Source organism: Apteryx mantelli, chromosome 21, assembly GCF_036417845.1.
Source record: "Apteryx mantelli isolate bAptMan1 chromosome 21, bAptMan1.hap1, whole genome shotgun sequence".
In the NCBI taxonomy this organism is placed as follows: domain Eukaryota; kingdom Metazoa; phylum Chordata; class Aves; order Apterygiformes; family Apterygidae; genus Apteryx; species Apteryx mantelli.
Genome location: NC_089998.1, coordinates 1858464 through 1872166, shown reverse-complemented (window position 1 = coordinate 1872166; position 13703 = coordinate 1858464). Strand labels below are relative to the sequence as shown.

At 35.8% G+C, this 13703-nt stretch overlaps 1 protein-coding gene across 5 annotated transcripts in view; it reads right to left on the bottom strand.

The window, feature by feature from the left end:
* DENND1A (DENN domain containing 1A) overlaps positions 1 to 13703 on the bottom strand; it is a 228105-nt gene that overhangs the window by 81504 nt on the left and 132898 nt on the right. For all 5 annotated transcript variants that reach the window (XM_067308804.1, XM_067308803.1, XM_067308805.1 and 2 more), the window contains one exon: positions 6747 to 6848. In XM_067308804.1, coding sequence (XP_067164905.1) covers positions 6747 to 6848 — 102 coding nt within the window. The remainder of the gene's footprint in view (positions 1 to 6746; positions 6849 to 13703) is intronic.

Sequence of the window (13703 nt, the reverse complement as noted above, 5' to 3'; positions counted from 1 at the left end):
GAAAAAAGCTCTCAGCACCGCAGCAGTCATGATGAAAAGTGACATTGTGAATTCAGAGCTGGATTTTTCAGTTTTAAAAGAGTTACCTTTCAAGCTGTTTTGCTCCTCTAGGATATGACTGGATTCTATTCAGAAACCAACAGGAAGATAAAAGCTTCATTTTAACTTTCCCTCCTATTTAAAATGGACTGTTAACATTCTGTTAGGTACTATTTTAAAGGTAGTCTATGAGCTTTTATGTCATTCTTGATTAGAATCCATGAATGAATTTGAGTTAAATTTAATAACTAAAGCAAGTGTGTGAAAATCCTTGCAGTTACAGTGTCTGTGATTTTTATTCCGTCTCTGGAGCTAAACATTAGGCTAATACAGGTTTTCCTGTTTTTTAAAATGAATGAAACTGAAATGAAATTTAATAATAAATAACAACCTTTATCTCTGTAAGTAGAATTCTACAAATAGTTTATATGTGACTCAAAGAATAAGCATAGAAACTCTTTTGCGTAATCAGGCCATCAATGACCACCAAGGCTAAGCTACTTACAGAAGAAATTTTGTAGGTCTGAAGAGTTTGCTAATTGTAAATATAAGGATTTTAAGGATGTATTCCCTTGTATTTCAGAGGCTTCATGCAAAATTACAAAGTGAAAGTTTGATTTATGCAAAAAATGAAACCTATAAATTCTTAAAAGTCTCAAAATAACAACGACATTCTGTCCTTTGAAATGGCCAATATCTGATGAAGTTCTTTTCCTCCCACTTCTCAAAAGATCTAAACCACCTGTCCATCAGATTATTCTTCATTTAACCTTCATTGCCCTTCCTCTTCCATAGCAGAGGTGTTTAATTACCTCAAGATTCACAAAGCTGTGCTTCAGGTGAACATAGTCCTAGCGGTCTCGTTGCTGTTTATACAGAGACACTTACTGATTGTAAGTGAGCAAGTATCAACTATAAGCTCTTTTACACAGGCAATTTAAAACTACCAAGATTCAGGTTACCTCCATATTCCTTGTTTTCTATGCACACCAAAGGCTGATGTTCTAGAGGATTAGCCATTGCTATTCTCCGCACTTCAGAGTTTCTCTTACAAACAAAAAGGTTGTGACTTAGTTTGATGCCTCTCTTTTTTAGCGCTCAGAGCTTAGTAACTACTGAAGGAAGGCTGTGTATCTCTATACTATTGTTAGTGACAGCATTTTGCTGTCCCAAACAAGAGCAGAGAAAGGAGATTAAAAAAACCTTTCAAAGATTAATATTAAGCTGTGCCTGTGCTGCAGTGGTTAGAAGTTATGTTAAATCATTAACAAATAGTTGTGTCAGTAGCAATTTGTTGGTGTTGGAGACAGAACCAAGCTACATTTTTGAAACAGATCTCACAGAATACATAGCAATACAAACCCAACAATCTGGGCATTAAATTCATGCTTGAATTCATTCTAGTGCTTTTAGAGGACGTGATCATGCCATGTGCAAAACTTGACAGAGGGATGAGATACCTTATGCAGAAGACAGGAAGAAGCCAAAATTTCAGAAGGAAAGCAGAAAGCCAGGAAAGCCCTACTCATCTTGATTTGCAGAAGAATGTAAATGACTCCAAAAGGATCCATATGAAGATATGAATTTAATAGAAATAATTCTATCAATAAATAGCAAATTGTCCTCTTTTATTAAATTCAAATGCTACTCTGAAAAACTCTACTGTGCCAGCTCTATATACTTCATGCGGTGTTAGAGACATTGTAGGAATATTATTTACAGAATAAACAGATTCTACTGTAGTGGACATAATTAAGCACATTTTCTGAGAGAGTACATAATACACCACGAACTATAAGTTGATGGTTCAAATTTTCAAATTAATTTTCAAGGCCACCCCCCCAGCAGCTCATAACAAAAAGCTTATTCTGGCCTTATCCACATCTCCAAAATTCTTTCCATCTCAGAGTTTTGCTAGCAGTCTGCCCCGGTAGCAAATTACAGTGTGGTCTCACTGAACAACTATTCTTGAGTGCTTCAGTTTTACTTCCCTTGTAAGCACTCACTTACTCCTTCAATAGTCTTAGAATTGGGGAGGGCAAGAAAGGGACTCCTCACCTTGCAATATAGGTTTCAATATATAATCCATACTGTGCACTGCATTTTCTTCTTCTAAACTTGACATTATATTTGCACTTCTGTTACCAAAAGAGTTCCAAAGAGATTTTTTTTACTTTAAATTTTCTGCAGCTTCTGTCATAAAAGGTTTTATATTACAGTTATTTAGTATAAAATAACTAAATGAGAGCATTATTTATAAATCTGAATGCTGTGGCTTATGTCAATGTTCCACACATTAATGAGCCCATAAGCACATACTAACATAATGCACAGTAACAGCTTTAGTGGAAGGTCTGTCATGCCCATAACTTACGCTCACTCCCATCCACTGAGACAATGCGCCTCAAAGAGCTCTGTTATTCTCAGTGCAACAGCTTCGTCATATTTTCAAATGTGAACAGCACACCTTAACTTCTCCATGTTTAAGGGGCCTGATGACAGTTGTAATGATGAAATATGCCTTTATTTCCTATATTAAACTCATATAAACCATTTAAAAGTAGTTCTAAAAAAAAATAATAAAATGTCTCTATCTCCGCGTACCTTGAAAATAAAACCCGAACATTCATGTAAGAAATTTTCTTTAAAATTCATATGAATTCTATCTGCGTAGAAGAAAAATGTTCTATGCTTTGTTGTACAACAAATTAAGTTCAAAAGGCCATTCATAGCCTTTCTGTGTCTCAGCATCCCCATTTATTATAAAAGTAGGATATTGATAAGTATTTTGCAAATTCCTTAAAGCTATCAGATCATTTGCTCTCTTCCAAGAGTAAATCTAACATTACATGATGTCTATTTTATATATTCACACATTTCTGCCTTTCAAATTTATCACAATAAGCATATCATAGTTTAAAAAAAAAGTTAACAACAACATATCGAGTAAGAGAAAGAATGCTCATGTTTGTCTTGTGTATTAATTTATTCCAGAGTAAAATAGACTATAAACAGAATTATGATTGTTTTCCTTCCTAAAGAGGCAGTAATACTTCTTTTAAAATAAGATTGTGACCATTCAATATGAAGATTATTTCTAGCCAAACAGACACATATACATGCAGTCTACCCTGAGAGTGTTTTTAAAAGAAGATTTTTATACTTCTGGCAGTTCAGGTTTAAAGGTCAGATTTAAACTATCACCATGTTTCAAAATGCAATCTGTGCAATGCAGCATAATGAAATGGTTCAGTAAAGGTGCTAGTGGAAATTCTTTTAATTAGGTCCAAGGCTTTTCAGTTGTCAACATGAATAAAGCAAGAAACATTCTATTGCAAACACAGTGTAAGAAATAAAAATGGATTCACCTTTAAGAAAACAGATTTGTTATAGAGCTTTAGTAGTTAGTACTTCTTGCTCTCTTAAAAGCATTTAATTTCCCACTGAGTGGAAAAACAGTAACATACGTTTCCTACTTGTGGTAACTTGTTAATGAATGGACAACGGTAGCATACAAAACTAAATTACTGACAGCCTAAAATATTCATGGGCTAGTACAAACTCAAAATACTCATACAACCATAAAATAAGAAAGATCTCTTTGCTGCTGTATACTATATTAGGCATTGCATCAGGGTTTCATTTAATAAAGACTACAAGTTGACAGAGTGAGCTTATGCTTTATTCCTTGTAATATGAAGCTCTGACTACAACCAAGACTAGAAGATGACACTTATTTGGAAATACATGATAAATCCATAAGGTTTGTATATAAAAAAAAAAAAATTACTACCCCCTCTTTGCTATTCCTTGCAACACAGACGGTGGTGTAGGAGACTTGTCAGCAGCAGATGCACTTATTGTAATCACAGTCCTTAATAAATCTCTTTTTTTAATATTGACTATTTAAAAAGGAAACTTACTTCCCAGGGTGCTCTCATGCTGCCAGATTTTCAGCCACATATCAGAAACAGAAGGTGAGGGAGGGACAGCTTTTCCCATTTCAGATAGTTAATCAGTAACGCAGTAATACACACCTTGATTTTTAAAGGACCTGTCCCGAACAACTGAGGAAGTCTGACTGCGAGCGGGTACCACTGAGGCAAACCACGGCAAAGAAATGGCTTCATCCGATTCTGCTGGAAGTGTCTCACGGCTATCCAGCCGCTGTGACGTGAATGTTAACTGGAAAGACACTTCACTACGGTCCATGTTCATTTGGATACTAGGAGTGAAACTGTGATGAATAACGCATTCTGGACTACTGAAAACCAACAGTTTGGGTAGCAATGTCACTATCATCAAACTCAAGCATGACTCACTGCTTGAAACTCCCAAATAACCTCTAGGGATTCTTCTACCTAAGTTAATTAAAATAGCTGAGGAAGAAAAATTTTTTTTAATTTTTCTACTGCATTAAAAAACCTGCTGGTGAATACATCACATTAAATAATTTTCATCACTGTTGAATATAGATGGATTTAATTTAGCAAAGTAAATTTTGTGTTCATTCAAGAGTTCATGGATGTTTATATTCACTTGTAAAACTGGCAGAATAGCCATATATGATCACAACACTGATGAAGAGATTTCTATCTCGTTTGTGAGATTATAAATGCACCTATGTAGACTTACACCACTGGGGAGACACTCTGCACATCCTCCCATTACCAAAAAAAAAAAAAAAAAAAAAAAAAGTATAATGGATTGGCTTTAGCGTCTCCCTGCTGAGATGAACAACTTGATCCACTTACAGTTCCAAACACATGATGCATGAAAGAACTGACAGAAATTCAATTCTTGCAAAGAAGAGCAGCTGCTCTCTAGTGGTCAAAGCCAAATATTAAGCAGTCTGAAGGAAGAAGGAAAGGAAAAGACCTAAAGGAGAACACTTCATTATCTAGGTAACTAAAATAATGAAACAAAACTAAATAAGACATGAACACTGATCCCAAACATTAATTGCACAAAGCAACACTATTCAAGTTAAGTCTTTGTTACAACAAATATTAATCCCAGCTGTATTTATATAGCAGTTGTGAGGAAAAAAAAAACAAAAAAAAACCACCACCATGTACGCTATTTGTGAGCCATGCCAGTTAATTGAATTTGCTGGCAGCACTTCCTCTGCTATGCTCCAAACATCCTCCAAGATAAAATGTAGCTCTTAAATAGACCTGTGGAAAACTGAATCAAGAAATCTGAACTAATAAAACACAACTCTTTACTGTTATAAAAGTGAAGTAAAAGTAAATAATGAAAGGAAGGAAGTCTCTTAAAATTTATTACATTCCAAAGCTTGAAGTCCTGTGTTTATTGGTGAAGTCTCTTCTGATGTTCTACAGTGCTCCTACAACAGCTCCTTTAATGAAGTCTCATAAAATCTATTATAATACTTGATTGTTGACAAATCATATACATGTTTGAGGCCCAGGACTCGCTGTATCCAGACATTTCTTACATAATTCCATGGACTTTACAAGCCTGTCATTTCCCGGGCTGCGGGTAATGGCACGAGCAATGACCAGCTGGCATCTCTGCAAGCTGGGAGTGAAGTCAAAATGAAAACTCTATGAAGCCAGAAAAGTGCATGGAAGTAACTTTTATAGACTAAACGCTTGACAAGAGCCAAGATGTTCACAATGAAGATGAACCTTTTATCTAGACCTCACTGTTTTCTGAGCACACACAGATCACTCCACTGATCATAGAGAAATGATGGGACATCACAGGAGGCGGCACTCAGTATTCACCATTACTTGAGTTTTTTCTCAAACAGGTCAGCTTACATGGATCTCCTTGTGTAACAATTTTATACTAAGCTTTACATAAAAAGGTATAGACCTAGTAGTAGGCACAATATTTTGAACCAGTAAAAGAAATTCAGATTTCCCCCAGCCCCGTGTTCTTCTAAACAGCCATCATTTGACTTAAAATAGCTTCTTATGCTTTTGTTCACTTCACCACTCTTCCCTGCCAGCTTTAGCGAAGATGATTACAGTAGCAGGTGGCAAGCTGGGTGTATTTTTGTTCCACAAAAGGGAAAGAACAAATATTTACACAACATCTCAATTAAGTTATTAAAAATACATAAATTACAAATAAAAAGTTTGAATGGAAAAGGAAAATAAGTTCAGAATTATTTGCACTAAGGAGTGCTAGAAGTGGATCATTCAGCATATAAAAATGCATTAAGTTTACTAAAGTTCAGCTGGAAGAAGTCACAGGAAAATAAAAAAACTTAATTCAATATGAAGAGTTATTTAAAAGATGCAGTCTCCTAGTCTCTTAGAATGGATAAAAATGGTTTCAAACAGTGCTCCTTTTTCCTGCCATGAAGAAGCTGGAATTTTGTTTCCTGTTCAGATGTACCATTACTTGCATGTTTTTTGGATTTTTTTTCCTCCATGAAAGATTAATTTTTTAGATAACTCAATCATGTTAATCCAAAACCAAAACTGGGTTGCTGCAGCATTTCTAGCTTACATCAACATTAGCTAATTTTTATTTTGAGGCTGAAAAATACATCTGCAAATGTTCAGACAAACCTGGCTTAACACTTCAAAACAGGAAACAATTGAGGTAAAGCAGTTTTCTTAAAATAATCAAAGTAACATAATGACACACTTCAGTTAGAAACTGAACAGGTCAAAAGGATTTACACTTTTGAGTACTGGAGTAGTTGAATAAAATCATTTTGTACATACCACATCATTGGGAAGGCTCTGAAGGTCATCAAAAGGGGTTTCCAGTGTGTTGGTGTCTACATTAAGAATCACCACATCTTCCAGGGCCATGTTTCTAACTTTCTAAATATGAGCAAATTCAAGAGAAGGGAAAGAAGACGTAAACATAAAGAGTTAAACCCTATCCATAAAGGACACAAGTGACAACATAGCATCTGGGCATTACAAAACTTCTCAAGCATTTTAAAAACAACCAAAATACCTGTCTTTCCCTCACAATTTGTCATACTTATGCGTATTTTACAAGTTTGAAAAATTAATCTTCAATTTGCAGAGGGAGGTTCTTAACCTTGGGCATACTGAAATTTTTAAAATCACATGGTTACTGTCTGAAATCATTCAAGCAGAGAGTTATTTCAAGCATCTCTAATAATGCTCATCTTAATTATGGTATCCTGTCTGCACATTTTTTATGCCCAGGTACAGCTTCCAGCTGAGTCAAGATTTCAAGTATATCTTTTTATATTTAGAACTTAATTTAAATAACACACACAGTGGCTCTTCCATTAGTTAGAGTTTTAAGTAAATCAAGGATGGGATTTGCTTCCAAATTCCAGGTTTAATCTTGCATCTCCAACACAGAGACATTTATAATTGTATTTAAGTAAAATGGACACTGCTAGAGGTTTGAAAAAAACAAAACCGAACAAAACCAAACCAAACAACAACAAAATAAAACACCCCTACCACATCCCGTTCTCTTTAATGGTCAACTAGATGAAGTTTTTGATCCTACTACCATTAATTGAGAGAAAAATGTCTCTAATCTAGCGTATTTGTCTTCTATAATAGTACAAGGACGTATAGAAGAAAAGCATAGCCTGTTTCTCGAAATAACAATCATTGGTACCTTTGATTTCAAGTATCTAAAGAGGGTTGAACATTGTCAAATTTAATTTCCCTGCTTAAACAACAGTAAAACAACCACTGATATGAAACACAACAACATTTAAATATTTTTAACACTTTTTCATATAAGAGGACAATTAAATCCTGTTTTTTTTTCCCACTGACTGATCAACACAGAGGCCAAAGACTATTTCTATTCACTTAACAGATACACATTTGAGCCCTCTTGAAATTCCAGCTTCGTAAATTCAAAATCAGAAAAAGTGGAACTATGAAACATGGTAATCAAGGAAATTTCGCAGTGAGCCTGGAAGCAAGCTTTTAGGGATGTACATAACTTACATACCTATAAGCAGGACCAAATGCGAGTTAGTGAGGAGGAAAATGAACAAAAACATACTCAATTTTGATTAAGGTTTTGTGGGGTAGGAGGATTTGTTTCCTTTAAAAGAAAGGAACTAAAGCTCTAAAACAATGGCGATGTTAAGCCTTAGGCATCTAAATAATTACCTTCAGTTTTCAAGGCTCAGTCCCCTGTCTATAAAGAAAGCTGCTGTGTACTCAGGGGTAAAGACCAAAAACAATGAAAAAAAAACCCAAAACTATAAAGAAAGCTTTCTAGACATTTACATTTAGTTCTTCAATGAGAAATTTCTCTAATTTTAATGGAAGAATATTCTGTTTAGTGCTTTCACATAAAACGGGGCACTAGTACTGCATGACAAACCAGGTACTTTCCTCTCCATTTCAGGAACCAAAGGTCACTCTGTTGGCTGCATCTGATAAACTCTAAAGCAATCCAGGAGTCTCGCTCCTTCTAGGAGTCCGGAAGAGCCAGACAAACTGATTTGCTTCTTCCTGTTTCACAAAATTAAAAATCTCACTTATACTCAGAGGAGTCTGAAAAGCTCCAACAAAAAGGTCTTTAGCAATGTACTTAACCAAAGCCAGAAGCTTGTCAAAAATCAAGTGCCAGTAGGACAAGACAGAAGGAATTAAAACCTTCTCTTGATTCCCGCCGAAGAAGCAGCATACATGTGTTTGAACTTGTCAGTGAGTGTTTTTAAAACTTCGGTGATGAATCTGCACCTTCCCATCAGCAAAATGTTGAGTTTTTCTGTAGCAAAGAACAGGCTTTTCACAAGCAGATCTCTGCCAAGGAGTATAGGAGGAAAAGATGCAGCTCAGGACGCAAGGACTATAAATGCTGATCAACCTAATTCACCTCTACACATGGTCCAAAAATAATTCTTCCCGAAAGGAAGGCTAACTAATTATTAAGCTCTGCTCTGCTATACTTTTTCAGAGTGAAAAGCACAACCTTATTTGAAAACTTCTCAATATTTGTATGAAGGCAGTGGAATTCCCTGTCTACGAGCCCTCAGATTTAAAACACTCGACACTAGCTTGATTTATAGGGTCTGTTTCGCATTGCATTTGAAAAATACACAAATGCAGTTGGTCTGGTTGTGGCCAGAGAAATGCAGACTGACCAGTTCATCTTAAACCTTATCTGTTTTTATCATCTTTCCTTTCACTATAACTTTTGCTCAAAAAGATTGTTTATTAGGTACATTAAAGATATTAGCAGATAGTTGGAAGATGTGCTTTTGTAGAATAATCAAATGGCTCTTCTGTTAAACGTAGCAACCAGCAGCCCAGGGAGGGGAAAAAGACTTAGCCCGGAAATAAAACTACTTACTCTGTTGTTGGAATTTCAGTAAGAATTCATGCACTTTTCACATTAAATACCCCTGGCATACTGTAAATTGCACTGCATGTAGATCAGTGTCACAGGTACAGTTTGGGTGTTGTCACAATTTTCTCAAGACATAAAGGGACAACCACTAAGCCATATAATCATATTCTGTATATCACAACTTTTTGACTATCTAAACAAAATTTTAGAAATGAAGTGCTTCCTGTTGAACAGAATGGACTGGATTCGTTAAGACCACATTTTTCAGAAAAATATGTGGAGAACAGGAAATACAAATATTACAGTTTGCCTATCTAATTTACTACAGACAGGAGATTCATTGAGTCAAAAGAAGTGATTCAGTGGAAATGTGCATCATCTACCACAACTACAAACTTTCCTAACCAACCTTACTGAATTCCTTGTAACCATAATTAATTCTCTAAACCCCATCAAAATTGGACTAACAGCTACACCTGCCTTTTATTTTAAACATCTCTTTTTAAAAGAGTGGAGAGGTATGGAAAGCTAGTTTAACAAGCACACTGAACCCATTGTTTATGGCCTCTATAAACATGGCTTAGTAAGAATTACTGACTTAATCAGAGAGAACTTATCTCCTGGTGAAAAGAGCACTTTAAATTTCAGAAATGGCACCTTTACTGTGAAAATCTCTTAACTTTTCAAACAAACTCCAGGGGGCCTTAAACACCAGGTCAGTAAATAAGCAGCAGTTAGTGCAATCTGTCCTTCTCACAAGAAACTGAACCCTTTAAGTAACTTAAATATTTTGTATGAAAGTTTGCAAAAACAGTGAAAAACTATATCAGAAATACTAAGAGGTGCTCCTCTGTCTCACTCTGATCATATGCTTGAAGCAACACTCATCAAGAATACTAATACCTGTTTATATTAAATGTTACTATATTATCACTATCTATGCTTTGCATTTTTCACATTTTCTATCACAAAAAAAACTAAGTTAAACTTTTTTCAGAAGTTTAGCTCCTTTAAAAAATATATATATACCAGAGATCAGTACTTTTTAGGTTTAGTTACCTTCATTAACTAAATTGGTGTCAAAACATAAACCAAGGTGACCATGAGGTTTCATGACCAGACACAAATGTGCTCAATATACTACAAATGTTGCAATAACAGAAAAGAGAAAATATAACTCCAAATAATTATTTTGAAAAGTTAAAACTCTTAACAAAAATTAATGTTCTGGTAACTAGTTTGTACATTATACTTGAAACTATTACAAAAATATCATTCACAGTAAGTCTAAAATCCATTTGCTCTATGACTCGTCTCTACGTAGTTAAGCGTTTCCATTTATTTTTTTAAGAACACCACAGCGCTGCAGACAACAATGTGTCAATCTGGCTGCCAGAAGCAGGAAAGGCAACGGATATAAAATTTTATTATTTCATGCCCCAACAGCAGCCAGAAGGACTTAATGAAATCACCCTTAGATTTACAATCTGAAATAGCTATTCAGCAGACAAATATGGTTAAACTGGATGTGCCCCCTGCCCTTTCCAGCCTTTGATCTCGGCACCGCAGGTGGCCGCTGCCCCCTCCTGGGCATCTTCCCCTCTTCCGCCCACCTCCCAGCCTTGATGTGCAGGGCCCTGATCCTGCACAGGTGATTCCCCAGAGCCTGATCACAAGCAGCTGCTGCCAACTGAGTGACAAACACCCCTAGTGCTGCTCTCACGCTCTTGTACGAGCCAAGGAAAACCTTCGGCAGTTACTGCGATGTCCACTCGGTACTGCGGTATTTATTCGTCTTACAGCTTGCCCTCAAGCACTCCCCTGCACAGAGTCTCTTATTAAATCAAAATATTTTCTCTTCCCATTGCCTTACAAAGGACAATTTAACAACTAACTCATCGTGTATTTACATCCATTTTTATCAACGCCCTTGAAACCATGTACAACTATAACTTAATATTTGTGAGTGCCTGAATTACTTTTAGTCCTTAACAATCTGCATTTAAGAATATCCAATATATTACCCCTTATTTAAAACCTAGAAAACATTTATTCAATTATAGCTAGAAAATACACTTATTTATCAAATGGAAAGGGATAGAAAAAGCTAAAGATGAACCCCCCATCCCCCAATCAACAAATATAATTAACAATTAACACTACCACTGGAAAATCCCAGTAGTTAATGAATTCTCAGGGTGTCTTCTGCAAACTGCTGCACGTTCATTCGAGCAGCATTTCAAGGCAACTGGAGCCATGTGGCACTGTTAGTACTAAGCGCAGGCTCATGTAACCTGTTTCTCAGAGCTCATTAGCTCAGATTTTGTGCATGCTAACTGGCATATAATCAGACTGGCTCACAAACAGAGCATCCTCATGTCTACCTGAAAAAGATCATGTAGATACGCAGAAAAGTGCTTCTGGAATACGTACATGGAGTTTGGAGGACTGAACATACAAGACTCCTTTCATCTGTTTACGCAGAGAAAGGGCTATTTGCATAAAGTGAGATCAGTTGCTATGTCCCAGCATAATAAAGACACAATGTATTTTAGTGAACTTAGTTTTCCTGACATGAACTGATACTGATATTCAGTTAAAATAAAACAAAAAAATTTGCTCACGTAAGACTTTATCATGTACATAACTATCTTTCATGCTTAAGGAAAATGTTAGAGAAACACTCTGACAAATAAAATATGATGTTTCACATACAAATATATTCCAGAGAATTTTACAAGAATAAAAATTTTGCAGGCCTGGAAAAAGTCCTTGCATGACTGGAATTTCAAAAAAAGTATAAACAAAGAAACACTTTTCTAATCACTAAATTTATTTCTAAATAAGTTTTATTTTTGTGCCCTGAACAGAGCATGATGAGGGTGAGCATTACGGTAACTTGAATAACTGGAAGCCAGGCATGGAAGCTTATATCGCCAGCAACTCAGTATCTGACAGCTAAAAAGAACTATCCCAAAATGGTTAATCCAAACCACATGTGCCCGAATTCCACTAGGTAGCTACTAGGTCAAGGGCATTCCTCTTCCCTCAGCACCAACTCACTAATAACCTTTGCTACAGAAGCAGTTACTGAAACAATTGTTTACTATGACAAAATGTGAAAGGCTGCTAGCTAAGTTTGACACCACTTTTAGCATAAAGGTCAATTTAATATAATGTGAACACTAAAATAGCATAGAGTAAGCAGGCAAGAAAAAAAACAAGCAAGACTATGAAAGGGATGTGTTCGTTCGACAGAGTTTCATCTTCCTATCGCATGGTTCTTAATCAGTACTAAGTACTTATCTTCATCTAATATGATTTCAATTAGTTCTGTAAGCACGCTCCATTATTCATGTGACAGTCCCAGCCTTGCTTATCTAAGAGCTTATAAACTTTTAGCCTTCTTTGAAGTCACTTTATGGATTGCTAAATGGAAATCTTATAAAGAATGACTAACTAGGTGATGATAGAAAAGCTGAAAAATAAGAGCACAAAACACAGCTCTGTATTTTCTACCAAGATTTTCCCTCATAAATCAGCTGAAGCCCTCTGACCTATAACAGGAGATTATCTTATCTCACTGGAGAACATTTCAGTCACAGCAAATTAGATTTAACAGTCAATGGATATGTTTGATATTTTAATCATAAGAAAAATTTGTCATTTTCCATTAAAGTAACTGCTGCTTCTACAGAGACGCAACATAACATGGGAAACTGCTCACTAACTTCAAGATGCACAATGGTTTGAAAAAAATCTGCCGAGGTGAGACAGAGGGTGTATTTTTTTTTAAGTACTAAAATTACTACAATATTTCTTCCAGAGGATCCACTCCGAGATAGGGATAATAATGACCCACAGAAACAAATTCAAAGCTAGAACATTATCTTTTTCCTACATTCCAGATTGAGCCTCCGCATTACACCATAGCTTTGTCTGCCTAAGTCTAGGCTTCCACGAACATTTACGCAACTATAACAAATTCTGCGATCAGAGCCGCCAGAGCAGAGCTCTGAGCCGATATGTAAACCTGCAATTACACCCATGGGGCTCTGCAGGAGCTAAGGAGTCCACCTGTCGTCCCTTGAATGGAAAACTGGGGAATCTGAAACCAGAACACTCCAATTAACGAAGCACTTTCAGAGACTTACCTGCTGAAATTTTGGCATTAAATGAAAAACAAATACTGGTTGATGACAGTATCCCTTTAGATGCAGTTTATACAACTGTTTTGATACGGAAAAATTAATATGGTATATTTAAAAAAAAATACACAACTGCTAGATCATGAGCAACAACGCTGCTGCCAAGTTGTTACTCTAACAGAACATACAATTTTATACCTATGTGTGAAGAATGGGATGAAG